Raw genomic sequence first — 25,361 nt, forward strand, 5'->3', positions numbered from 1 at the left:
CACCACCATCATATGCCACTTGGTTTCCTCGCCAATTGAATCCTCGTCAGAGACTTTGCTCTCCACTTGGGGGCTAATGCCTGGAGCGACAAACAGCCAAATGGCTTTCAATGCTCCATTGACAGAGGGACGCAATGGAGAGAGCGCCTCTCCATGCTCTGGTGCTACTAGACAACCCTGAGTACCTGCAATTGTGGAGCTGCAGTGAAAAGCTTCTGCCAGCTCAAAGGCTTCTGTTTTCAGTGGTATTTAGTGACAAAAAACTATTTCCAGTGCCTGTCTCTACCAGTTAAAGCACTGTGGAAAATAGTACCTCCAAAGTAAAGCGCGAGTAATTTAAGAGTGCTGCGTGTCATTGGATGTGATGTGTTATAAGTATTTTTCCATGCCAAATGGCTGTGAAATTGTCATGTTACCAAGCCATTTGCCCTCCTTAACATGTGTGAACTTAGTCAGAACAGAGGGGATTGACTGATTTTTTTTATTTATTTTTTTTTTATTTTTTAAAGGAAGGACAAGATGTAGCTGATAAAGGCAGCGATGCCAGCTTTTCAGTTGACGACTTTTATAGTCAATGCGGGAGTCATGCTTGTCCTCACCTTCTTTTAAATTGTAGCTGAGAAATGACAGGTACAATGTACGGAGTCTATAATTCGGCCACAAAAAGAAAAATTGATGCAAAGGAAGTCTGTTCCATTGTTTTATTTCCTGGCTCCAGAGTAATATTTTGACTCGGGGGGGGTATATTTCAGAGGAAGCTATGGGTTCGGGAACATTTAACCTTAAAAAACCATGACCACAGCTCAACATGATCTCAGCTCTCAAAGCACCTGGCGCTTCTGCTGGCCTTTCAGAATAAACTGCTTAGAGAAACGTGTGTGTTTTTAGCACAGCCAACTAAACACTTCAACACAAAAACCAGAGTGCACCTGAATTCCATGATTGTTTGCTCTGGAGTGGTGATTTGCTATGAACAAATGGATGCCTTTCTTTGTGAATCGGTTTGTGGTGAGGGTTTGTAATGTTTTTGTTCTAATAGTCAAGTGTATGAGCATACCACTGTTTCCTACAAGCCCCATGTTGCTCCCCTTGCAGCCATTTCCAGAGAAGTGGTGTGATACTGAAACACTCTAATCCTACTGCGTGTCATTGTATCCAACCCCCGCTAATGATGATGGTTTATGAGTCTCCATAGAGCTCCCTTCCTCTCTTTCTCTTTCTATGTCAGCTTCCCCCCTCCCCCAACACCCCCAGTGGGGCCACCTCCCCACTCCCAGTTATCCCTCATTAATTTCCCGTGCCGATCAGATCGACAGGCCGAAAATTCAATTTAATGACCTGCCTCTTTGCTGCGCCTAATATGATTTTACAGGCTGTTCTGGTCAGGGCCCCAGCCCAATTTACATAACGATCAGCCTTGCCAGATAGCGTTGCCCCAGCAACAGAAGAGGGGGGAGATGAGGGAGAGGAGGAAGGAGGGAGGGCACAGAGGAGAGTAGTGGAGATTAGCAGGGAGGGGTTGAAGTAGTGTTGCGAGAAGGATGGAGGGGGCAGGCTGGATTGAAAGAGAAAGCACAGTGCGTCTAAGGTCAGACATAGGGTTGTGAGATAATTCCTGACAGGCCAGCAAAGGTCTGTCCCCCTGCTCTTCTCTTCTTCTTTTCCTGTCTCCCCTCCTCCAAAATGAAAAGAGTGACCCAGAGAGCTGTGCAAAAGGCCACCGGCACCTCCTGTCCCCCTTTTCCACTTTCTTTCTTCTCCCATCTCCTCCCTCCCCCTTTCACAGTCAAACAAGGTTAAAGGAGAAAATGAGTGGAATGCAGCAGTGTATAAAACGGCGGGAAGGACCTCCACCCCCACACACCTGCTGGGCCTCCACCCCTAATCTCTCAGAATCAATTAGTTCACCTCCCCCGGTTCAGTCAAACTACATTACTTTAGTGTCAAATCAGAGCGTTTCACTTCACCATTTAACAGCCCCGCACACTCTCCACCCTTTTTCCCTTTATTCTCATTTCTACTTTTGTGTTCCTCTCCTTCTCATCCTTTCTCCTCTCTCTGTGCAAAGTACAGATTTAAAAAAAGGAAATGGGTTTGGCAAAATGTCTTGGGACATTCAAGTGCGGTAGGTGGGCAGTGTAGTGTATCCATTTGTCCAAATGCAGCTCTGTAAAGTGCTCTTTGCTCGCCGAGCCCTGCAGTATCATCTTACGCTCCCAGCTAATATTCTGTGGTCGATACCAAAGATGCCTCTGATAGATGTACCAGAGAGTTAACCTGTCTGCTTCAGCCTGCCCCGCCCTCCTCTCTATGGGCTGTAATTATGAAGTATGGACCTCATTATGGTCTCCCCAGCCAGATGGTATTAGCATATTTCAGCCTCGTAATGAAATAAGGCCTGAGTCTAATGGAGGCAGAAGAGTACATTTGTTCTAAGGCGGGCCCAATTTAGTTAAGAAATACAGGTTCTATCCAGATGGATGCTGCAAACATTTGTATGCGTGTGCACAAATCCACACCCTTTTTGTTTTATAGGTAGTTTAACTGCTTGATTATAGTGTTGCCTGTAGCATGCAGTATACTTATCATTCTAACCTTTTGTTTCTCTTCTCCTACAGACAGAGATTGCCAAACGTCTCAATGCAATTCTCGCTCAAATCATGCCGTTCTTGTCACAAGAGGTGAGTGCTCACTCGTGCTCGCAGCATTTTAAGAGTGAGAATAATTTGGTTCAACATGCATTGTAGCTGTACAGGAAATAGTGAGGATGGCTGCTGTGCAGAGACTCTGTCAATAGGATGTGTAGGCATAACAATGCATTTTAATAGGATGCTAACCATGAAACGGTCATTGAATTGACCATTTTAGCAGCACAAAGCCATTCAAATAATTTACTTGTTTTGTATTTAATTTATGATTTGAAATGCATTATTCAATCGCTTGCCATCACAAACTGCTGCTCTACACTGTGAGTCTAAACATGCAAGAAACTTAAAACAAGCCTGCAAATGCCTTTTTTTCAAGTAGGAAATTAAAATTGGCTGCCCCAATCTCCTGACAAAAGATTTCAGTTGAACTGGTTTTCTGAATTTCTCACACTAAGGCATGGCACAGTTATCTTAACTGTCACTGTAAAAAAATGATTCCAGCTGCTGAAAACACCCACATGGATGGAAATTATGCCTCAGGAAAACACAAACACTGTTGCATCAACTTTGGACTTTATTGGTTGATATATTCTTGATTACATTTTTATATATCATATTGTACCAACTATGATTCTTTTTATGGGACTATATTTCCCCCTCAGCCAAAGAGCCTGTTCCTAGACTTGTGTAGGTAAACCATCAGGTCTGGATATGTGTGTTTGGAATGAATTCTTCTCCAGAAGGAATCTAATCTTTGGGTTTGTGTCCTGCAGCATCAACAGCAAGTGGCTCAGGCTGTTGAACGGGCAAAGCAGGTGACGATGACTGAGCTGAATGCGATCATCGGGGTACGTGGACTTCCCAATCTGCCTCTCACTGTGTGTATATCCCCTTTTCTTCCTTCATTTGACCTGAAGCCAGGGGCAAACTGCACGCATAAAGGAGGCCGGCTCTACAGTACAGACGTATGGACTATTTAAGCATGCTACATTACGCTTGCAGAATTATTTCACCTTTTATGCACCTTAGCTGAAGTTTTGTGTGTCAAGGCTAACCTGGGAAAGGGTAATAGATTCAGAAGGAACATACGGGTGAAAAGAGGATAAGAGTAGCTCATTGTATTAGCTGTACCCATTTTCTTCCTCTTGTCTGTGGCATTTGAACATTCAGACTGAATACAATCTAGCATGTCCATGTCCTCTTCACGTGTGCAGACTTGCCCCTGTCTCCAGAGGTTCATTATGTTTTTAATTTGAATTTGTAATGTTTGCAATGGTGCCATCAATGGTCTTCACTGCTGTAAATTCCCTGATTGTTTGTTAACTGTGACGTGTCAGCACGCTGGGTGCAGTTCCTAACAGCAGCTGTCCTCAGGCTGAGTCAAAGAACATCTGATATACAGCCCAGGCTGTGTTTAGATCACGGTGTTTCTCAGATTTCACTTTGGCTGCACTTTAAATTTTTGATAAAAGGTTCCAGCCAACAGGCTTACCCTTCCCTGTGACCCAGCAGCAGCAGGAGGAATTAGAGCGAGGTTGGGACAAGCATTGTGATTGTAACAAAGATTACAACAGTGTGGATGTAACAGGGCCCTAACATTTGTAAGATGTAGTGGATGAAAGATTTAGGCTGCATTCTAACAACGTTGCCAGAATAAGAAGAAGTGAAAAAACTGCTGTTATTCGAACTTAGGAGCATTCACACACTGCTAGCCTTGTAGTCACACCATATAAATTACCTAAATGAGCTACTTTTGTTGTTGCTAGGCCTGCAACTAATAATTTTCATTGATTAATGGTAATTTTTCTCTCGATTTAATGAATAAATCATTTATTCTATAAAATGTCAGTAAATAAAATGCCCATCACTCTTTCCTAAGACTCTGGGTTCTGTGTTTAAATTGCTTATTTTGTCTGACCAACAGTCCAGTAGATCAATTTACTATCAAATAAGACTCATTTATTACATTTAATCAATTACATTTCGGATGAAGTGAAACCAGATACTAGTAAATGGTATATAACTCCTTTTTAAGTAGCCATATTGATTCTGTTAGTGTTGATATTGGATTTTATTTATGTGTAACATCCAGTGATGATGGTTTTGCCGGGACAGTTGGCTTTAAACTTTTTTAACCGTTTTATTTTACCCCAATTATATGAAAAGTATATTTTCTTATGTTTTATTCTACTGAGAGCATCTGCAGTGATCTGGTCTTTAATAGAAACACAGAGCGCACTTAAAAAAACAGTCATTGACCTTTTGATTGCAGCCACAACCCTAAACACAAACAAAATCCACTCTGGCCAAATGTACTTTTTAGTGATTTAGTCTTCCATCTGCTTTTATTTAAAAACCGTCGGCCGGGCTGCTTTTTAATAGCCAGCTTGGGCGCAGATGGATAACTGACCCTTTTGATTAGCCCTCTGTAGTTAGAGGCTAGTCGGCGCTTAGCTAATCCGACTAGTGGGAGGTCAAGTCTAATGAGAGGCAGATATCGAAATTCGATTAAGGTAAATGAGCCGGGAGCACAACCCCCAGTTTTCAAGGTAATTACTTCCTGTTTCCTTTTCTTTCTTTTTTTCACTCAACCAGCTCAGTGACACAGGATTGACCCTGCCTTCTTTAAGGGTGGGCAGAGACACACACACACACACACACACACACACACACACACACACACACACACACACACACACACACACACACACACACACACACACACACACACACACACACACACACACACACACAGGAAAACAGACTTTAATTATAGGGGCGAATACATGGCAGGTGATCAATCTCCCCACAGTGCGAATTGGGCGGTGCTGCTGTGCTGTCATTAAAGTCTCTGTGATATTCAGAGAGCATCAGACTCTGGCAGCTTTCGACTAGATCAGCTAGATCGGAAAATAGGTTGAGTCCAGAAACACACAATAGATGTTTGCCTATGTGATGCTATATATACATTAGTTTAAAGTCCCCCAAACACCCAAGAGTCACCCAACCCAACTCTCCTTCCAGCTGAAGGTGACTGAGAGACCCAATGTGTGGCCACTTGAAATGCACATAAAGGTTTTCTAGGACAAAATATTGCTATTTTACATCCGGAGAAAACTAATCGCCTACTGTTTAGATTACTGATATAATCTTCTAAATCATCTATAAAGCAAAAAGGCTGAAAGAATTTCCAGATCCTGCTGCTCGAAGGGTAGACACTGTACTTTTCTCATTGTCAAGTTAAATATTTTTGCCTTGGTTGAATAAAGCGAGCAATATGAAGACGTCACCATGGACTGGGAAAGAGATGGCCATTAATCACAAACTAATTGCACATTTTTTTTATATCTGTTCTACAGATAGTAGTTTTTAATGCTCTTATCGACTTGGGAGCGGACAAATGTGCTTGCTTTATGCAAATGTTTATTATTATTCCAACAATCCAAAACCATGACAAATACTGTCTAGAATATTCTCCAGAATAACCTCAAAGGTACTGTTTGCAAAAAAAACTATGCTGAAAGCATAATTTGAACGCTCAAGCCCAGCAAGCAACAAGAGATTGCCATACTGACCTGAATTCAACATTATTTTGTAATAGTAACAGAATTTATTACACAGCTTGGTTAAATACTTGATTCAGACTGGTCAATCACTGAATTCTGCGGCCTGCTTTTTATGTATAACATACCGTATAACCATGGACGTGTTGTAATCATAGATTCTGGCGGACCACTTTTAAATAAAATAAAAAGGGTTTTCAAATCAATATTTGTGCTCATACCACTGATCAGTGTATCACCAAGTACAAACAGAGCATTAGATGGCTACATCTTGGTTAGCTCACTCACCGGGGCGACCGTGGGAGAGCCATGAAGTAAAGTTAACCGTCTCGACTGGAACTTAGCCGTCATCAGCGGGGTACCTCTGTATGGGCAGCCGTGAAAACAGCTACGTAATGAGCAGGATAAAGTAGAGCTAGCCGGTCATTATTACGTATTCAAACCCCGGCCGTGTGATGCAGGAGGGTCCGAAGTAGGGCTGGGCGATAGAGAGAAAATCAAATATCCCCATATTCTGGACCAAATACCTTGATGACTATATTGTATGGTTGACTATTGTTGCTTTAACAAAATGTTATTTACACAATTAGATTTTTGATAACTATTCTCCAGAAATGATTTAAAGACTTAGTGGGTAAAGGTAAATAATAGAACAGTTAGAACAGTCTGGTAAGTTCAGGAAATGACATCACTTTACTGTAACTGCCTTTAAAACCAGGTAAAGACATATTACGATATTATTATTTTTCCAAAATCTAAGACAATATCTAGTCTCATATCGCAATATTGATACATCGATATGTTGCCCAGCCCTAGCTCAAAGCCCAAATCATAAAAAGTGAGTGTTTTATCACGTTGATTTTGACAGCCCTTGTTAAAACATTGTTTCTATCATTCTAAATAAAAACATATCCTACTAAACAAAAACATAAGTTACCTACAACTCGAGCAGGCTGAACTGTGTTAAGAGGACTGGAAAACTAAGTCATAAATGCAAACTAGTCTTGTTTCGCCATCACTATGTTTTGCATTTTTTAGTTTGATTTGACAAGTGTCAGAGGTGCTGTCTCATTTCCATGATTTCAACACAGGGTGAGATTGTACTTCAGTTACAGTTGGTGTGCTGTTTATCACCAACCCTTATTCAAACGCACACCACTCAATGTAAATTATACTGCCTGGTTTTGTTTTTGCTAACAGTGATCTCTGTGAAAAATGTGCATGTATTATTAAAAGGCTACACACTCAAACCACATGGAAATATGACATTTTGTAATAAAGCAAGAGTCCAACACATGGTTTGACTGTTTTATGTGGCTGACATAACATTTTTAATTCATGTTATTAGAAAATAAGATTTAGCCTGAAATCACCAACTTCATTATTAGAGGCACTAGTTAAGGAATGACGCTTAAACAATTAGTTCATTAATTGATTAGTTGATGAGAATTTTTTTTTAATAATTGAGTCTTTAAGTCAGCTATTTAGAGCAAAACTGGCCAAAAATCCCTACTTCCAGCCTTTAAAATGTGGATATTCAATGGTTTTCTTTGCTTTCTTTGGTTAGTAAACTGAATATTTTGGACTGTTGATTGGACAACTTACACTCTGGAAAATCTTTACTTTATAGACCAGTTTCTGTTGACCTCTTCAGTTTTCTTGCTTGTATCTTTTCTGGCTCAATCTCTCCTCTTCCTCTCTCCTGTGACTCAGCAGCAGCAGCCGCCTCATAGTGTCTACCCAGCCTTCATGGTCAGTGTTCAGGTTACCAAACAGAGAAACAGTTTGTTTTTATCAAGTGTTTTGAAGTGCTTGCTGGCAATCTAACATGTCTTTGTGAAGGGGAGCCGATGCCGTTTTGGAGACAAAGCATGACTTGGGTGTGTTGGGATATTTTTTTGCATCCTGTACTTTTGTCTACCTGTCACAGAGTTGACGGCACTCTATTTCTAACCTTAAAAAAACATTCCATGTCTCCTAATCCTTATTCTAATACTAAACTCACTCAGGTGTGTTTTTAGCGTAGGATGTGGTCTAATCTTTGTCGTGACAACTGAAGAAAATATGATGAGCCACAGAAGCAGTTGTAAAGCACAGAATTAGTAGGTAATGTGGCTATCATTGCCAGACTTATTAAGCCAGTCTGCCAGCTGGTTTGTGCTGGTGCTGTTGACGCTTGTTCCACCTGACAGTCTGTTCTGTAGGGAGCCAGCTTCGCCTAGTTAACTTTAATTGCCTGTTTCCTGTGGAAGTTGCCTGAGCTGCGGCAGCATTTACACATAATGAAAAAAGATAAGTGTGAAAGGAAGCCAGCTCTTTATCCATGAATATTGAATTGGAAGCAATTTATTTTCTGAATTTTTTTCCCCCCGTTTTTCTCTCTCTCTCTCTCTCTCTCTCTCTCACCCTCTCTCACCCTCCCTCGTCTCCCCTCGCGCCTCTCCTCAGCCATAGCTCGTTAATGAAGCTTCTTGATAATGATCCCTGCACGCTTTTCCTCATTAGGCACACTCAATAGGGACGTCCCTGCCTCAATCCCTTGCTCACTCTCTCTTTCATTCTCTTATTTTCTTATTCTGCCTCTCCCTCCTTTCCTTGTTCTGGCTGCCCCTTTCTCTCTTTTTGACTCGCTTTTCCCTTTTCACAACAAATAGGCTGCTCGGCACACCAGTACAATATCGATTAACAATGCTGGCCCTCGGTTGCTTCTATCCATTGTATAATTTCAGGTCCAGCTCGACATAATGAGCTGACTGAATAATGGCCAGCTGCTAAATAGACCTTTTAAATGTGGTAAACCACTACATATACCCTCGTCTAGTTTCTCCATTTTATGTAATAAATGTATGGATGAGGCTATTGAAGTTCTATCCAGCAAGCAGAACAGCAATCATGTTTTTTTTTTTTCTTCTTTTGAGAGGCAGTTGATGGATGTGCTAAGTGTTATTTAACCTTGTTTTAAAGCACTTGCTTCCCTCTTGCCTGAGTGGCTATTTAACTCCTGTCTATCTACTCACTCCTCTTTGGCTGCCTCTCTCACACAGGCATCCATGGCCTCTTGGGAAGTGTGTATATGTGTGTGTGCGTTCTCCACTGTGTCTGTGCTTAACAGGATTTTGCCGGAGGAGTGGGCATGCTTGCTTGGTTTTCCAGAGTGTTGAAAGGTTTTGAGGTTTTCCAAGTGTAGAACTATTGATTTTTAACCATCCCAACTATGATTGAACCACAGTGGTTTGGGAGAGAGCAAAAACACTCGATATCATCTCTGACAACCAGAGGTGACATGTTGTTCAGTAGTACATAGTTGTCACATCAAGGTCTTGTACCATAAATAAGAAACTATAACCAATTTGTAAAAAAGTGTAGCAGTGTTGTAATAAGTGAAGAGCATGCTGTCCAAAGAGTATCATGTCTGTAGTATAAACCTGGAGATGCTCAGGCACCGCTCATTCATGTGCAAACCTTTCCTCGGAGCCGATTCAACCAGAAGATTAATAAACAGCAATTTTGATTTGTCATGCATAAACGTCAAATATTCAAGGGTTCCAGCTTCTCAGATGTGATGAGTTGCTGCCTTTCTTGTTTTGTATCTTTTGTAAATGTAATACAGTTGTTTTTTAAACTGTTGGTCAAACAAAACCAACAGTGTGAAGACACCAATTGAGAAGTAGAAAAACATGACCAATGTTAAAGCCCTAATCTGCATGGCTGTTTTAGCACACTGATTATTATATTGTTAGTGTAATTAATGTGATAAATCAGCTATAATGTTGTTTAAGTATATGCATATTGCTGCATCATGATGTAAAACAGCATTGGGCTAATACTGCACAGCTAAAGATAAAGTAATAATTCATGTATTCTGTTTTAAGTTACCTAACACTTTCAGCCAGATGATAACCACAGTGTACATCTACAGTTACGAACAGAATCCGTTTTTCCTCTGACACCCAATGTGCTGGATCAGCATGTTGGCAGTCACTGCCTGTCTGCTATTATGCATAAACGGTTTGGCCTCGCACTAAATGATGTCAAAGCCAGCTCTAATGCATGAGTAGAGTGCGGCCATTCATGGATTCCCTTCCCAGCCGACCCACTTGTCCTCTGTCTTGTTTCTCTTCGTTTGTTTACAGCAGCAGCAGCTTCAGGCTCAGCACCTCTCTCACGCGGCCCACGGGCCCCCAGTCCAGCTGCCCCCACACCCCTCAGGCCTGCAGCCGCCCGGCCTCCCCCCTGTGACGGGCGCTGGCTCCGGCCTGCTGGCTCTAGGTGCTCTGGGCAGCCAGGCCCACCTGCCAGTAAAGGATGAGAAGAACCACCACGACCTGGAGCACAGAGGTGAGGAGCATAGCCTAACACACACATACACATACACACTCACACTCGCACTCTCTATCTCTGCCTGCAACATGTTAGTACTGATACTGGAAATATTTATGCAGGTTCTATTATATCTTTTTGCCCTAATTTGCACCTAATTAATAAGTGTTACCAAAAAGTTGCAGACGTTAGAATGATCTTTTAGCTAAAAGATCATTCTATTATCTGATTGGAGTGCTGAGTTGTGGTGACACCCATACTAATTTGTGTTTTGCTTGTCTCTCTCCTGGCCCCTCATCTTTTCACTCGCCTCCGGCCAATCCCCTGAAAGAACGTGAGTCAAGCACGGTACGTTGATTCTCTATCTTCTGTGTGTCACTGTGTTTGGTGATTAGATGTGCTTTACGTAGTGCTCTCTGTGGGTCACAGAAATCAAAAAATGAGGTCCGGCCAAATAAGCCTGTGTCATTTTATCCAGGTGTAAAATGACACCAATCACTGGGCAAGGATTAGTAGTTAGCTACCTCCTTTTAATTTCTGCACAATTAAAAGGAACTTTGACTCTCCTTCTTTCCTCACAACTTCAGAGGATTCACTGTTGCATGTGTCAAATACTCCACTCCTTTTATCTACCATCCTCTTTTTCCTTTGCATACACTTTTCTGCTCTCTTCTACTTCTCTCACTCATTTACGACTTTCCACTTCTTCTTCTCTCCCCCTCTGTCTCTTCCTATCTCTCTCCCTCTCATGTTAAAGTCCTTGTTTATTGGACTGGCTTAAAGCTCCGTTAGCTGGAGCGTAACGCTCTGTTGGATCTGCTCGGCCAGATTGAGTTCCAATTGACTGGCCATCCTGAATGGGACCACTCATGTCTGAAGGGAACCCAGACTCTTCCCCCATCTCGTATGGTGACGAGTGGCTGCCAATGCTGCCTTACCTGATCTCCTCATTCCCCTCCCCCCTCTTCCCTCTCCTGCACGCACGCAGAGTCTGCCTGTCCTGTTGTCTCAGGTCATCTGATACCAGAGTTGGAGGCAACTGCAGGGTTATTGAGTCTAAGCAATCCCTTAAAGGTCACAGGCTCAGATACCTGGACAGGCTGTAATGCTGTAGGAGGTCTTTGTCCGTCAGACAGCTTCTTCACACCAAGCCAGACTAAAACTCTCGTGGCTTTCTTTTCCACAACAGTAGCTAAATATTTCCATATTCTGACGTGAGAAGGAGGGATGTGGAGCTCGCAGAAAGTGTGTGTGTGTGTGTGTGTGTGTGTGTGTGTGTGTGTGTGTGTGTGTGTGTGTGTGTGTGTGTGTGTGTGTGTGTGTGTGTGTGTGTGTGTGTGTGTGTGTGTGTGTGTGTGTGTGTGTGTGTGTGTGTGTGTGTGTGTGTGTGTGTGTGTGTGTGTGTGTGTGTGTGTGTTAACTGCCCAACCACAGTGGCGCTTTTTTCCCGTCACACTCCACTCTCTCGGCTGAGGATTTTTTTTTTAAGTCGTCCTTTCACTCAAGTGCTACCTTCTCTGCTGCTTTCTTCTCTTCTCATTTGCATCTGAGAAGTCAGACATCTTTTCTTTCCTTCTTTCTCTCCCACATATCTGTCCGTTTCTGATGAAGGCAGGGATTGTTGAGCGCCTGACAGTGTCAGCTGGCCTTAGGGATTGCTTGCCTTCCCCCCCCCCCCCCCCCCCCCCCCCCCTCCCTCCCTACCTACCTCATTGCCTGTCAGCCTGTTTGGCAGTGTACCCCACCACACGTGACCAGACTACAAAAACCCTGTTTGCAGTTCTGAGAGAGTGCCAGCTTGTCAGGCATTCCACTAGTGGGGAGAACTCATTGCCACACTGCTACACTCTCATTACTTGCCAAGTTCCTTTCCTGTTTTGCTCTCTTGTCTTTCTTCTTTTTTTTTTCTCAGATTTTTTCACTCTGCCTTTCATGGCTCTTTTCTCTGCTGGCAACACCTTCTTTGTGTCTTCACATTGCACTCCTATCCAGGTTCCCTCAATGGCCTCTTTCTTTCCTTCCTTTTTTTTTTTTTATTTTGGTGAATTTTTTGTCATTTTCTGCTTTTACCACACACACAAACACACACACAGACTCTCCAGCAGTTTTACAGTTACACAGTGTGATTTTGGTCTCTTTTGTTTTTATTTGAATGTACTTGCATGTCACAGACAGAAAGTCAGGAATACAAGCTGTGCTTAGTTTGAATTTGTTAATGTTGCTTCAAGCGTGTCTCTGACAAGGTCACTGTGAGGGTTTACAAGAGGATTTGATGTCAGGTTTTGTGTGTGTATATATGTATGTGTACATATATATACACACACACACACACGCGCACAAAACCTGACATATACTATATGTATATATCCCATGCTGCACTCTGCTCCCACCTCAGATTTTATCTCCATCTCTCCTCAATCTGTCCTGTGTATCACCTTGCTTGCAAATTCATGCTTTTGTCTTCCAGAGGTGTTTGTGGGTTTACTCAGCTGCCTTGTCTGTTTCCTTCTTGCTCCATTGCCTTGGCAGCAGTGCTAAGCTGTCCTCGAATCTGTACCTTCTATCCCAAATCAGTCCAGCTCAATCCATGAGCATTGTGTGTTTTAGCTTTACAGTCAATATTGTCACTGCTCTGACAAAGGAAAGGGCTACAGAGCTCTGCCTGGACTTAAACACACCATTTGGTTGTTTCTGGTTTCTGAGGGTTTGTCACTTACATTCCCTTGACTGAGGGCATATGCTGGTAGAACAGTGCAGCTTACTACTTAACATCTTGCACTACGTAAATGTCATATTTTTTGCAAGAGTCACACCTGGGAAAACATCTTTACATCATGTCGAGATGGGTTCAGATGGAGTAAGATCACATTTGCAATATTGCTAGACCTCACTTCCTCACATAATATTGCTGAAGCTGCAATTCTGCAAGATACAACACAGTATGTGTAGGGGTGGGAATCTCTGGGCACCTCACGATTCAATTCAGAGGCCAACAATTTGATTCTAAACCGATTATCGATGCATCTCGATGCAAACATTTTTTATGTACATTTCCATGCGTGATTTAAAAAATATACATATATAAATCTTAGTTTGTTAGATTTTGACTTATTCAGTATTTGTCACACAAGTTTTAATGAAATGTTTTTGTCTACTGAGGTTTTTATTGTGTAGTCTTTCCATGATTAAGCCTCAAACATGTTTTTTAAAGGCCCCCTCCTCTCTCAGTGGTCTTCGGTGTCAGAGGCTCAGTCATGTTTAAAGGTGGACAATTGGCTTCTTAGAACATGAAACATGAGGTGGTCAGATGTAATGTGATAAAGTAGATGGACAGCCTAAATTTGTTTTGCCAAATTATTTTATGCATGTCTTTTTAGTGTGTGTATGTATACAAAACTTAATTATTTTTCCTTTTGGCCATTTTTGTGTTGTTTTTTTTCTGCACTCTTGCCTTAACTCTGTTTTCTGATTTGTACATGTCTGGAGGCAGTCACCTTTAAGTAAAAATCAACACTTAAAAAAAATGCATTCTAGTAAGAATCAAGATGCATCTAAGAATCTTTTTTTTTCCCCGAGACCCCTAGTAATGTTCATAGAAAGCATGTCCCTTTATGGTGCATTATATTAAGGGATTACTGACAGTGTTTTGAGGATGCTAAGAGTCAAAGGTGTAGCACACTCAGAATGAACTGATGTGGTCTGGCTGCATGTTTTTGTTGGCAGAATAACTCCGTGTCGCCATCAGACAGCCTGCGGGCAGCAAGTGAGAAGCACCGCGGCTCTTCCGATTACAGCCTTGACTCAAAGAAACGCAAAGTGGACGACAAAGACAGCATGAGCCGATATGTGAGTGTTTATTAGTTTTATTGTTTGTATTGTGCGTTAATGAGTCTGTAGCTGTCATACCCTAGTTGTTGGGCCCTGAGCTTTGTTTGTGCTCATATTTTAACTTTGATTAACTACATTTGGCCACCCATGAACACTTCAGGGCAGAAGTTAAATACAAGCAAAACAAAATATAGCACAGAAACTTATGAAAGAGTTTATTCCTAATAATTTCCTAGAAAATGTCCTGGAAAGGAATACATACAGTAATTTGGCTCTAATTAAAGGTCAGAGATATCTATAGATAGAATAGAGACAGTGTTCAATTGGAACACTTCCAATGAATTAATACATTTCAATCAAATGCTAAGCTAGTGCATCCTTGAGTCCTTCAGTCAGTGCACAGCATGTCAGCTGAACATTGTCTACAGGTGAGTATACAATTTAACATATATGAAGAGTAATGTTTCTAATAATATACTGTATGTACAGTATAATATAATATAATTTACTTGGATTCAGATGGACCAGTTCTTTTAGAGAAATTCCTCTGGATATTAACTACTGACTTAAATCATTACAGAACTGTCTTTATTTTCCCTATAATTACTACCAATGCACACAGTTCTTTCCAGGAAACCTTCAAGAAATTAGAAATAATGTCTCATTTCTTATGATAATACAGAATTGAAAGCCCAAAAAAAAAAAGCTAAAAAGAGGTTAAAGCCCATAAATCTGGTCTTTGATGTTGATCTAGTTGTCAAAAATTGGACTGCATTGGTTTATGTGCACTGTACTGTTAGTGGTCTACCAGTAATGTATAGCCTGTCACTCCTTCGTTTCAGGACAGTGACGGAGACAAAAGTGATGACTTGGTAGTGGATGTTTCCAATGAGGTAAGACTGCGTTTGAACGTAGCTGCTCCGCTACATTCCTATGTGAACGCTGCAAAGAAACCAAACACAGTACTCTTTTGTCATGAGCCGGTAGAAGCCTCAACACCTTTCACAGCGTTGCCAAAAAGTCTGTCATAATATTTGTTGTGTATGCCTACTTGCTGTATTTCTTTTGCCATTCTTGCAGAAAGGAATACAAAGAGAAAAGGGAGTTGTGTGTGTGTGTGTGTGTGTGTGTGTGTCTGTGTAAGTATATTTATCGGTGTTTGCACATGAGGCCCCAGTTTGTTTGACCTACATGTACATGCCAGTGGCTTTCCTCCGGTCTGCTTGCTCAGTCTCACTCTCTGTCTGTCTTGTTTAACTCTGTAGGATCCAGCCACTCCTCGAGTCAGCCCCGCTCACTCTCCCCCAGAAAACGGCCTGGATAAATCACGAGTCCTGAAGAAGGATGCCGCCCCCAACAGCCCCGCCTCCGTCGCCTCCTCGGGCAGCACGCCGTCCTCCAAAGCAAAAGACCACGCCCATGTGAGTGACACTTAAAGACTAGAGAGAAGATGAAATAAGGTGGTTGCAGTGGAGGGTCAACTGACAGACTAGAGGGCATTTGTCAAGTGAAGTGGGTGTCTGTGTGAAGGACTAATACGCAGGAGGCTTAGCAGTTGGCTGCTATGAGGGACTTGAAGGGGCAGAGATGCACTCTCAGGAAATCAAACCCTGTAGCTCACTCCTCTCAATCTCCTTTATGGCTTACCAAATAAATGGTCATTTCTTCCTCGGCCTGAGGCTGTAAATTACCCAGAGACACAGCAGCAGGGGAACGGCTGCCTCCCTCTTTTTTGCTTCGTCTCTCACTAACTGGGCTAAAACAATCCTCCTGCATCGATTTTACATAAACCATTTCACTGAGGATTAGGATAGATTTATAGTCCACATCACTACCCACCACCTCCCGTGACACCCAGCCTCTTGACGTATCTCATTAGAGTGTGTCACCAGACTAAACCCCCCCCCCCACTCTTCTAACTCCCTCTGCAAATGAAGAAGAAGATGATTAATTATGATAGAAGTGTTTGGGCCACACTTGCTTGTTGAGCCCTCTAACAAGCTTGACACCCCCCCCCCGCACATCGTGGCTATAATGAAGTGCCAGTGTTAGATTGGATTACCTTGAGCCATCCACTCAGATTGTCACTCTGGATTCTCCGCTAGTGGTGGTATTTTAGACCTGGGGAATTTATTTATTTTTTCCAACTCTGGCATGTTTCATTTTCGTGTGTGTGGCTGAGAGTGAGAATAAGTGAACTCAACTTTCAGTAATCAGATGAAAAACAAGGTTTTCCCAAGAGGTTAAAGAGTGTTTCTGTTTTAGAACGACAAGTCGTCCACACCGAGCCTGAAGTCCAACACACCTACACCGAGGAATGAGGCCCCAACACCAGGAACCAGCACCACTCCAGGACTACGGCCTCTCACCATGGGCAAACCCCCCGGCATGGAGGCATTAGGTATGTTAACGCTTATTTAGATCTCAAACCATTCATTAACAAACAATAAGCTATTTTGAAATTTAATATTTTTGCTTGAAAAGTTACTTAAAACAGAATTATGCTTCTCCATAGATGCATACGAGGTGCTTTTCTTCTTCATCTTATGTGATAATAAACTGAATATTTTTAGGTTATGGAGTGCCGGTTGGACAAAATTAGCATTTTAATAACATAAAATTAGGATTTAGGAAATTGTGACTTTTCACTTTCTTGTAACATTCTACAGTCAAGACAATTAATAAAGAAAGTAATCTGCAGATTAGGGATTCCAATTTCTGACAGATAGCCGACCCTTTTTAACCGATCATTAACCGCTGACTGAGTCCCAGATCATCCATTCGGGAGGTTAAAACATATCCGCTTCTGTTAACAGCCGCAGACTTGTACCTGTCGCACAACCACGGTGTTGCACTTTCACGTCCGTACGACCGACACAAGTCCGTATCTGTCCGTGGAGCGCATGCCGCAGCCTCTCTCCACTGCATCCACCTGCCAGGTTGTCAGCTGTGTGTCTGCCTGCCATACTCTGTGTGTAGGACAGCTATTCTTTCAGCATAGTGTTAACTCAAGTGGTCAGAGAGAAAACCAGACTGGTCAAAATTCTTATTGTGGGTAAACGGTTATTAACATCCGTTCTGCACATTAATTGATGATGAAATAAAATTGAAAGTTCATGATCAGATTCATTAGTAGTTGTTCTGGAGCTTTTGATCTGTAATGCGCCATGGTTTTGTTTTGTCTTTTGTTCGCAGTTTTTCTAAATCACTTAAAATACCCTTTTCTTTTCTTTAGCCGCCCCAGGCCTACGTACATCTCTGTCCATTGCGGGTCCCTATGCCTCCCCATTTGCGATGATGGGTCATCATGAGATGAACGGATCCCTGACCAGCCCAGGCGTCTATCCAGGTCTTATTTCACCACAGATGAGTGCTGCAGCTGCCGCCGCTTATGGACGCTCACCAATTGTAACTATTCCAGCTTCTATATAGAAAGCATACATACATACATTCATTCATATATTTCATCAGTTTGATACAACAAGCCCTCACTTGCATCTGTATGAAGTATCCTCCATGGCTGTAGATTGATGTAGATGGAATCTGTTTGCAAAATGACTTTGAGAAACTTAAGCATTCATCTTGTATTTCCATAACTCGCTGTGGACATTTCTGCTTGGCTGGCTGCAACTTGTTGTGTGTACATAATGAGAAAGCACAAAGACGGCCTAGCTCCTTTACTTTGATGTTAGTTAGTTAGCACTCTAAAGGCTTGAAAAAAAAAGGCTTGCCCCAAAAATGCATCTCCATGTTTGAAAATCTCTCAGGCTTTCATTAGCATTAGCAAGTGGGATGTTGTAGCCTTGTGTAAAGCTTCTCTGTATGCAATGAAGCTGAATCTGCGCCTTTTCAAGGGATTTGCCTGGAAACGATGGTACGAGAGTTCCTCAGGGCGTTAGCAGATAAAGTGAGGCATAGTTTTTAATTTGAATATTAGCTTAGTCTAATTTATCTTTGCAGGTTATTAGTTGTTTGTTAACTCTTGGCTCTTCTTGCTCATGCAGGCAGGGTTTGATCCTCATCCTCACATGAGAGCTCCGGGCCTGCCAGCCAGCCTCACGTCCATTTCTGGAGGAAAACCGTGAGTAACAGCAGCTTTGGATTTAGCTTTTTTTTTTCCTTCTTCAATCAACAGATAACTTATACCTCCAGGCTCACGCTGACCATCTTTTCCTTCCTCTGTCCCCCACAGAGCTTATTCTTTTCATGTGAGTGCAGATGGTCAGATGCAGCCCGTGCCCTTCCCTCCAGACGCACTGATAGGCCCGGGCATCCCGCGCCACGCTCGCCAGATAAACACACTGAGCCACGGGGAAGTGGTGTGTGCTGTCACTATCAGCAACCCCACACGTCACGTCTACACCGGTGGGAAGGGTTGTGTCAAGATCTGGGACATCAGCCAACCAGGCAGCAAGAGCCCAGTGTCCCAACTCGACTGCCTGGTAACTAGTTGTTGGTTTTGTGTTTGTGCAAGAGTTTCAGATCTGTGCTATTACTGTGAAAAGGCATCCAACCAGAACAGGAACATAATGTACTCATGTTTCATGAGGTCTCTGCAATCAGCCCTCCATTAAGATTTTCTTGAGCCTCAAATATAGCCTGACTCCACATCCCACCGTAGCTTTCCCCCAGATCCCAACAGACAGAGATGTGAATAATTCAGCAAAGTGTCTCACTGCTGTGCTGAAATAATCCTTGGTGAGAAAAAAAGCCTGCTGAGTAATGATGTTCTGATTGGCCAACCCTGTCTGCCATTACCCAGCTCATTACTTCCTCCCAACTGCCTCCCATTTCTCATTTTGATACTGCGGCTTCATGCCGTTCAACTCATATGGCCTCCAACACCCTTAAGGTGCGTCCAGAGTGCAATTGGGTCTTATAAAGCCATCGGGGTGCTGTTTTAATTCGAGCAAGAGCTTTCACAGTCCTATTGATCTGTCTTCCTGCTCTCTTGGAGCCTGGCCAACAGCTGCATCCCCACTCTCTCCCGACATCTCTTGTTAAAGCTGACATCCACATCTTCACTATAACACAAAAGAGACGGCAGCAGCCTGAAAACGTCACCTGTCAAAGAAAAGCTCCTCTTGAGTTTAAGTAGAAATGATCTGGACGTGGACTCCGTGATGTACGATGCTAATCCCTTTTTACTCATTTAGACTTGTAATTGAGTTTGTTCTTAACCTCAAATGGCCCTGTTCACATAGATATTTCAGAGCATTGTTTGTATGAGCATGTTTTTATCTACTCTAAGGTGACTGTGGGTGTCCTGAAAGTCGCCATCAAATAAAATGTACAATTATATTTCACGTTTACAGATAAATTATCGTGACAGCACTTGTTTCTGTTCCAGAACAGGGACAATTACATCCGCTCCTGCAAGCTGTTGCCTGACGGCCGCACCCTGATAGTGGGTGGCGAGGCCAGCACGTTGACCATCTGGGACCTGGCCTCACAGACGCCCCGCATAAAGGCCGAGCTCACTTCCTCTGCTCCGGCCTGCTACGCGCTGGCCATAAGCCCTGACGCCAAGGTCTGCTTCTCCTGCTGCTCGGATGGAAACATCGCCGTGTGGGATCTCCATAACCAGACCCTCGTTAGGTCAGTACTTTGTATGTTCACCAATATGGTTCGCTTTGAGCACATACTGAAAGACTCAATTGACTCATTTTGGATGTGTGCTACAGGCATTCATTGTGTTTGAAGAATAAAATAGTTGGCCACCAACACAAGACAGTCTTATTGTTAAGAGTTGGGAAGGGTTTGTCCTCTGTTCCTTACTCCGGGGGGTGTCTTGTGGTGTTCCAGGCAGTTCCAGGGCCACACGGATGGAGCCAGCTGTATCGACATCTCCCACGATGGGACCAAACTGTGGACCGGAGGGCTTGACAACACTGTTCGCTCCTGGGATCTGAGAGAGGGACGACAGCTCCAGCAACACGACTTTACCTCACAGGTAGAGAGAAGACTGTATAAAACGAATGCCCCCTTCCAACTACATGTAGACACACAGATGAATGCAGTCGGCATGTCTTTTACATTTTGCCGATGACTTTCGATCCCACTGTGTTGTCTCCCTGTTGCAGATCTTTTCGCTGGGCTACTGTCCCACTGGAGAGTGGCTGGCGGTGGGCATGGAGAGCAGCAACGTGGAGGTGCTTCATCACACCAAGCCCGATAAGTACCAGCTGCACCTGCACGAAAGCTGTGTCCTCTCACTCAAGTTCGCCTACTGTGGTAAGTAGCAGGCTCCTTAACGCAGACCTATGGGGAACAACGTATAATATTCAGATGACATGGAGGCCATGGCCCTGGTAATATTCCTGGGCTTTAACTATACCCACATCACATATGTAAGAATAAACTAGAGTGCTGTCTTTACTCTGAGAGTGCAGACCTTTGCCAAGGCATGCCCTCGCAGTGTTTCTCTAGTTCTTGTCTTGACAAAATCATTTAGATTTAGCCAATGTTGGAAACCAGATCGTTGAGTCATGTCTGGTCTGTTGTTTGCTGTCTAGATCAGTATTAGCTGTAGTATCTGTCTTCGACTGGGCGGATAGCTGCCACAGTTACTGCTGGGTTGTGTTGGAGACCGCTTCTGTAGATGCTGAAATTATTCAAACATCCAGTGACTGTTACTTGTAGGGTGCAATCTAAATGCTATTTATTTTTGCTCCGGAACATTTTGAATCTGAATTCCTGATACGTGCTGGTCATTTGTGAGAAGAATTAGTTTGAAACGTGTTGTCAAGCTGTAAGTCTGAATTACACATAAAAAAGGCTTGCTCATTCCCAAGGAAGCTGTATTTTACAAATACGCTCATTACATTTGTCATTACTTTTCAGTTCAGATCACTGTGCCTGCTGGGCAGACCAGCTGGTGTCAAGTTTAAGACTCAGACAAATTGGGTTTCACTATTTCCCCCCACCCCCACCCCCCCGGTCTCATATCACTGCCAACGCAGAACTGGTTTATTCAAATGACGCTCACTTATTAGTGGCAGCTCTTGCTGCCACTAATTAAATCATTACCCAACTAGTCAGTGGGTAATTAATCAGAGGGTGATTTAAATAATTACCAGAGTGGAAATGGTGCAAGTCTTCTTTATTATGTGATTTTCTGTCTATTGATAAGGTTATTACAGAGCATTGTATTAGCTGTTGTCGTGGGTTGGAGACGTGCGTCCACTTTCAGATTATATTCTCAAGATGTCTGTTCCCTGTTTGCAGGTAAATGGTTTGTGAGCACAGGGAAGGACAATCTGCTGAATGCATGGAGGACTCCTTATGGTGCCAGCATATTCCAGGTAAACACAGACACACTTTTAATAATTAATTAACTAATTAAATCAAGCCATTAGAGCCAGCAGTGCAGTTTTTTGCTGTGCGAGCGTGTTAGTGTCACCATAAATACCTGGACCATAATAAACCATAATGTCTTTAGACAGACATCAGAGGCTCTAACATGCTCTGGTTGCTTATTTGCGAGTAGACAACAACTGTACCACTGAGGAAAAACAAAACTATATAATAACTGAGAGCTTCTTACTTCCACAGTCGAAGGAGTCGTCCTCCGTCCTGAGCTGTGACATCTCAGCAGATGACAAATACATCGTGACAGGATCCGGTGACAAGAAGGCCACAGTCTACGAAGTCATCTACTAGAGAGAAAGGAGGCTTCTGACGAACGACTTACTTTCCCCGCCCGACCATGCGTCTGTGGACTACAACACGATGAGACAAACTACAGATTTGGCAGTCTCACCTGGTGGAAGTCGATAGAGCTGTTGGCCCCAAGGATGCTTGTGCTGGAAAGAATATATTGTGTCCTTTTTGTGTTGGAGGGTTTAATTTTTGGGTTACACATTTTTTGTGACTTCAGAATTTTTTCCTGTTTTTCCTTGAATATTTGGGTGTAACCCGATGAAGCGGCGCTTCATTTCTGAGAACCTCGTTCCTCCAGACGTCTTGTGAAAAGTGTATATATCGGATTAATAAGACATTTTATATATATTATAAAAATATATATTTTCATGTCCTGGGTGTACTTGTGATGATTTTTCTTTTTTTTGGCCCACTCTGTCTTATGCCACAATATTTGAGTGGAAGAGCAGAACATAGATTAGAACTTTTTAACAATTTTGGTTTTCTTAAAGCACATTCTCCAGACTGACCTTTCCAGAAATCAAAGAGGAGCATGAAACTTGTAAGTAGGACGTTTTGTGGAGATTTTAAATGGCCTTTTGTCACAGTGCTCTTACCGGACGATGAAAACAAGGAGTCCTCTGACTCCGGCAGAGCCTCTGCTGGTTTGGACCACTGTGGGACGGAGCGGGACACTATGATTCAGGAAAAGAGATGGATGTAAATTTAATTCATATATATAAAAAGACTTTTTTTTTTTTTTTTTTAAACTGTACTGCTCTGTCTGTGCTGTCTTTCTCCCTATTTGTTTTACCTTGTTAGACTATGGGCGATGGGGAGCGTTTGTTTAGCCTAACCCTTGGACCTCAGTTGGCAGCAGAAGCACTGCGGCAGGCACAAACTGGATGAAAATGTACTTTTAGTTAAGTTGACGTAATATGGATGTTGAATTGCACCATTGATTCCTCGGCTTCAGACTAAATTCAAACATTTTTGGAATCCTTCTGCCCTTTTTATCAATATTCCTGGAATATTGTTGGCAGAGAAACATGTAAATGCTCATGGGGACAGCACTTAAATGTAAACAAAAATTTGTGAATCAAGTCTCCTATGTTGACGTTAAGACAACAATGAATAATTCTGGTTTGTACACTGTGCTCCTGATCCTGTCAGCATTTCCTACAAGATGACAGGGGGCCGAATGCGCCAGTCCCTTTGAATCACACCAAAGTATGTAGCTAATGCTGTCAGCGTTGAAAAGAAGTGTACAGTTGTAAATAAATTAATAAAACAGTTTTTGTAGAATGTCCTACTTCCTTGTGGTTGACCTACTGACAACATTTCATCAGGTGTTACTACAGCTACCATTTAGTACTCCGAGATCATGTCTTATATTTACACATTTACAAAATTGAGCTTTTTTTCTTTTTACATTACAAAACCTTCAGCTTCATTATTTAGCGTTTTGATATCTTTTACAATTTTCATGTGGTATCGCTGTTTAAGTGTTGTGCTTCTTTCAGGCTTTTTCTGTGTTTTTAATGGGTGGATACTGCATGACTGAGACTTTTAGTGTGGTTTGCAGGTTCTTCCAGACTTTCTTTGACATACTATACTATGGCTTTTTAATTCATTTTTCAACATACTATATTATGACTATTTGCAATATACTATACTATGACTTTATGATTTTTTTTTCACAAGCTATACTATTTGTTGTTCCTGACTTATTCTATACAAAGATTATTTTCTACATACAATACTATGAAATCATAACGCCTATGCATGTTATGTTATTAGCATTGGGCGGATGTGGCTCAGGAAGCAGGGCATGTTTTCCTTTACTATACTATGACTTTTTTCAGGCATACTATACTATGGCTTTATCCCTTTTTCAGACATACCATAGAGTGTTTTTTTTATTACTTTCTTCTACATACTATACTAGGGCATTTTATCACTTTTTCACATACCATACTATTACTTGTTTCTGACTTACTATACTATGACTGTTTTCTACAGACAAAACCATGATATTATTTTACATTTACATGTTGTATTAGTAACCTAGTAAACCTTGAGCTGTGACAGCTCAGGAAACTGAGCATGTTTTCCTTTAACCACAAGGTTGACGGTTCAATCCCCCCTCCTCCTCCTGTGTGCATGATAAAGTGTCCCTCAGCAAGACACTGAGTATCTCTGAGAAATGTGAAAGCATCAATTATAAATAACTTTGTCACATTTTCTTTGTCATACTATGGCTTAAAAATGCCATTTAACAATTAGTATAGCTTTTCTGACTTTTTCGACATTATATACTATGACTTTTTATCGACATACAATACAATGACTTGTTTCTGCCTTTTTTCAACATACTATATACTATGCCTTTTTTATCACTTTTTAGGCATACTATACTATGGCTTTATCTCTTTGTCAGACATACTGTAGAATGTTTTTTTATTACTTTCTCCAACACACTATACTATGGCTTTTTATCACTTATTTGACGTACTATATTATGGCTTTGTGCTACATACTGTACTAGGTCATTTTATCACTATTTCACATACTATACTATTACTTGTTTCTGACTTTTTTCGACATACTATACCATAGATTTTTTTATCACTTTTTTCCACATATTATTTTTTATTATGTTATTATTATTATGGTTTTTTAATCACTTCATTTGACATACTATATTATGGCTTTTTTTTTTTACATACTATACTATGGGCTTTATAATCACTCTTTTGATATACTATACTATTACTTGTTTCTGACGTACTGTACAATGACTGTTCATACATACACTACCATGATATTAATATGCCTTTACAAGTTATTAGTTATTAGTCCAGTGGTTAACCATTTGGCTGTGTTGGCTCAGGAAGCAGAGCATGTTTTCCTTTAACCACAAGGTTGATGGTTCAATCCCCACCTCTTCCATGATAAAGTGTCCTTCAGCGAGACGCTGAACACTTCTGAGAGACATGAAAGCACCATTATGAACACATACAGTATATCCCATTTTATTTGTCATATTATGGCTTGTTATTGCCTTTTTGCAATTACTATAACTTTGTGGACTTTTTCAACAAACGATACAAGGACTTTTTTCGACACACTATATATACTTTGGCTTTTTTATGATTTCTTTCAACATAGTGTGCTTTGACTTTTTCGACATAGTATACTATTACTAGTTTCTGACACACTATACTATGACTTTTTATGATTCTTTTCACATACTATACTATTTTTTGTTTCTAACTTACAACATGATGACTATATACTACATACAGTAGTGTCAAATCATACCGCCTATACATGTTATGTTATTAGTATTGGGCTGGTA

The 25,361-nt window shown here is 41.8% G+C and overlaps 1 protein-coding gene across 14 annotated transcripts in view; it reads left to right on the forward strand.

Moving 5' to 3' along the window:
- tle3b (TLE family member 3, transcriptional corepressor b) overlaps window positions 1-23,302 on the forward strand; it is a 33,057-nt gene extending 9,755 nt beyond the window's left edge. For 2 of the 14 annotated variants that reach the window (XM_032536554.1, XM_032536621.1), the window contains exons 6-22: window positions 2,619-2,681; window positions 3,422-3,526; window positions 7,925-7,963; window positions 10,345-10,549; window positions 10,821-10,879; window positions 14,255-14,377; window positions 15,202-15,252; window positions 15,625-15,780; window positions 16,625-16,760; window positions 17,595-17,767; window positions 18,364-18,440; window positions 18,552-18,801; window positions 19,710-19,957; window positions 20,165-20,312; window positions 20,443-20,593; window positions 21,587-21,663; window positions 21,914-23,302. In XM_032536554.1, coding sequence (XP_032392445.1) covers window positions 2,619-2,681; window positions 3,422-3,526; window positions 7,925-7,963; window positions 10,345-10,549; window positions 10,821-10,879; window positions 14,255-14,377; window positions 15,202-15,252; window positions 15,625-15,780; window positions 16,625-16,760; window positions 17,595-17,767; window positions 18,364-18,440; window positions 18,552-18,801; window positions 19,710-19,957; window positions 20,165-20,312; window positions 20,443-20,593; window positions 21,587-21,663; window positions 21,914-22,021 — 2,169 coding nt within the window. In that variant the 3' untranslated portion in view covers window positions 22,022-23,302. The remainder of the gene's footprint in view (window positions 1-2,618; window positions 2,682-3,421; window positions 3,527-7,924; window positions 7,964-10,344; window positions 10,550-10,820; window positions 10,880-14,254; window positions 14,378-15,201; window positions 15,253-15,624; window positions 15,781-16,624; window positions 16,761-17,594; window positions 17,768-18,363; window positions 18,441-18,551; window positions 18,802-19,709; window positions 19,958-20,164; window positions 20,313-20,442; window positions 20,594-21,586; window positions 21,664-21,913) is intronic. The other 12 variants (XM_032536781.1, XM_032536700.1, XM_032536864.1 and 9 more) reach the window with 12 other exon arrangements.
- The last annotated feature ends 2,059 nt before the right edge of the window (window positions 23,303-25,361 follow it).

The sequence above is a fragment of the Etheostoma spectabile genome, chromosome 1 (assembly GCF_008692095.1).
Source record: "Etheostoma spectabile isolate EspeVRDwgs_2016 chromosome 1, UIUC_Espe_1.0, whole genome shotgun sequence".
NCBI lineage: Eukaryota > Metazoa > Chordata > Actinopteri > Perciformes > Percidae > Etheostoma > Etheostoma spectabile.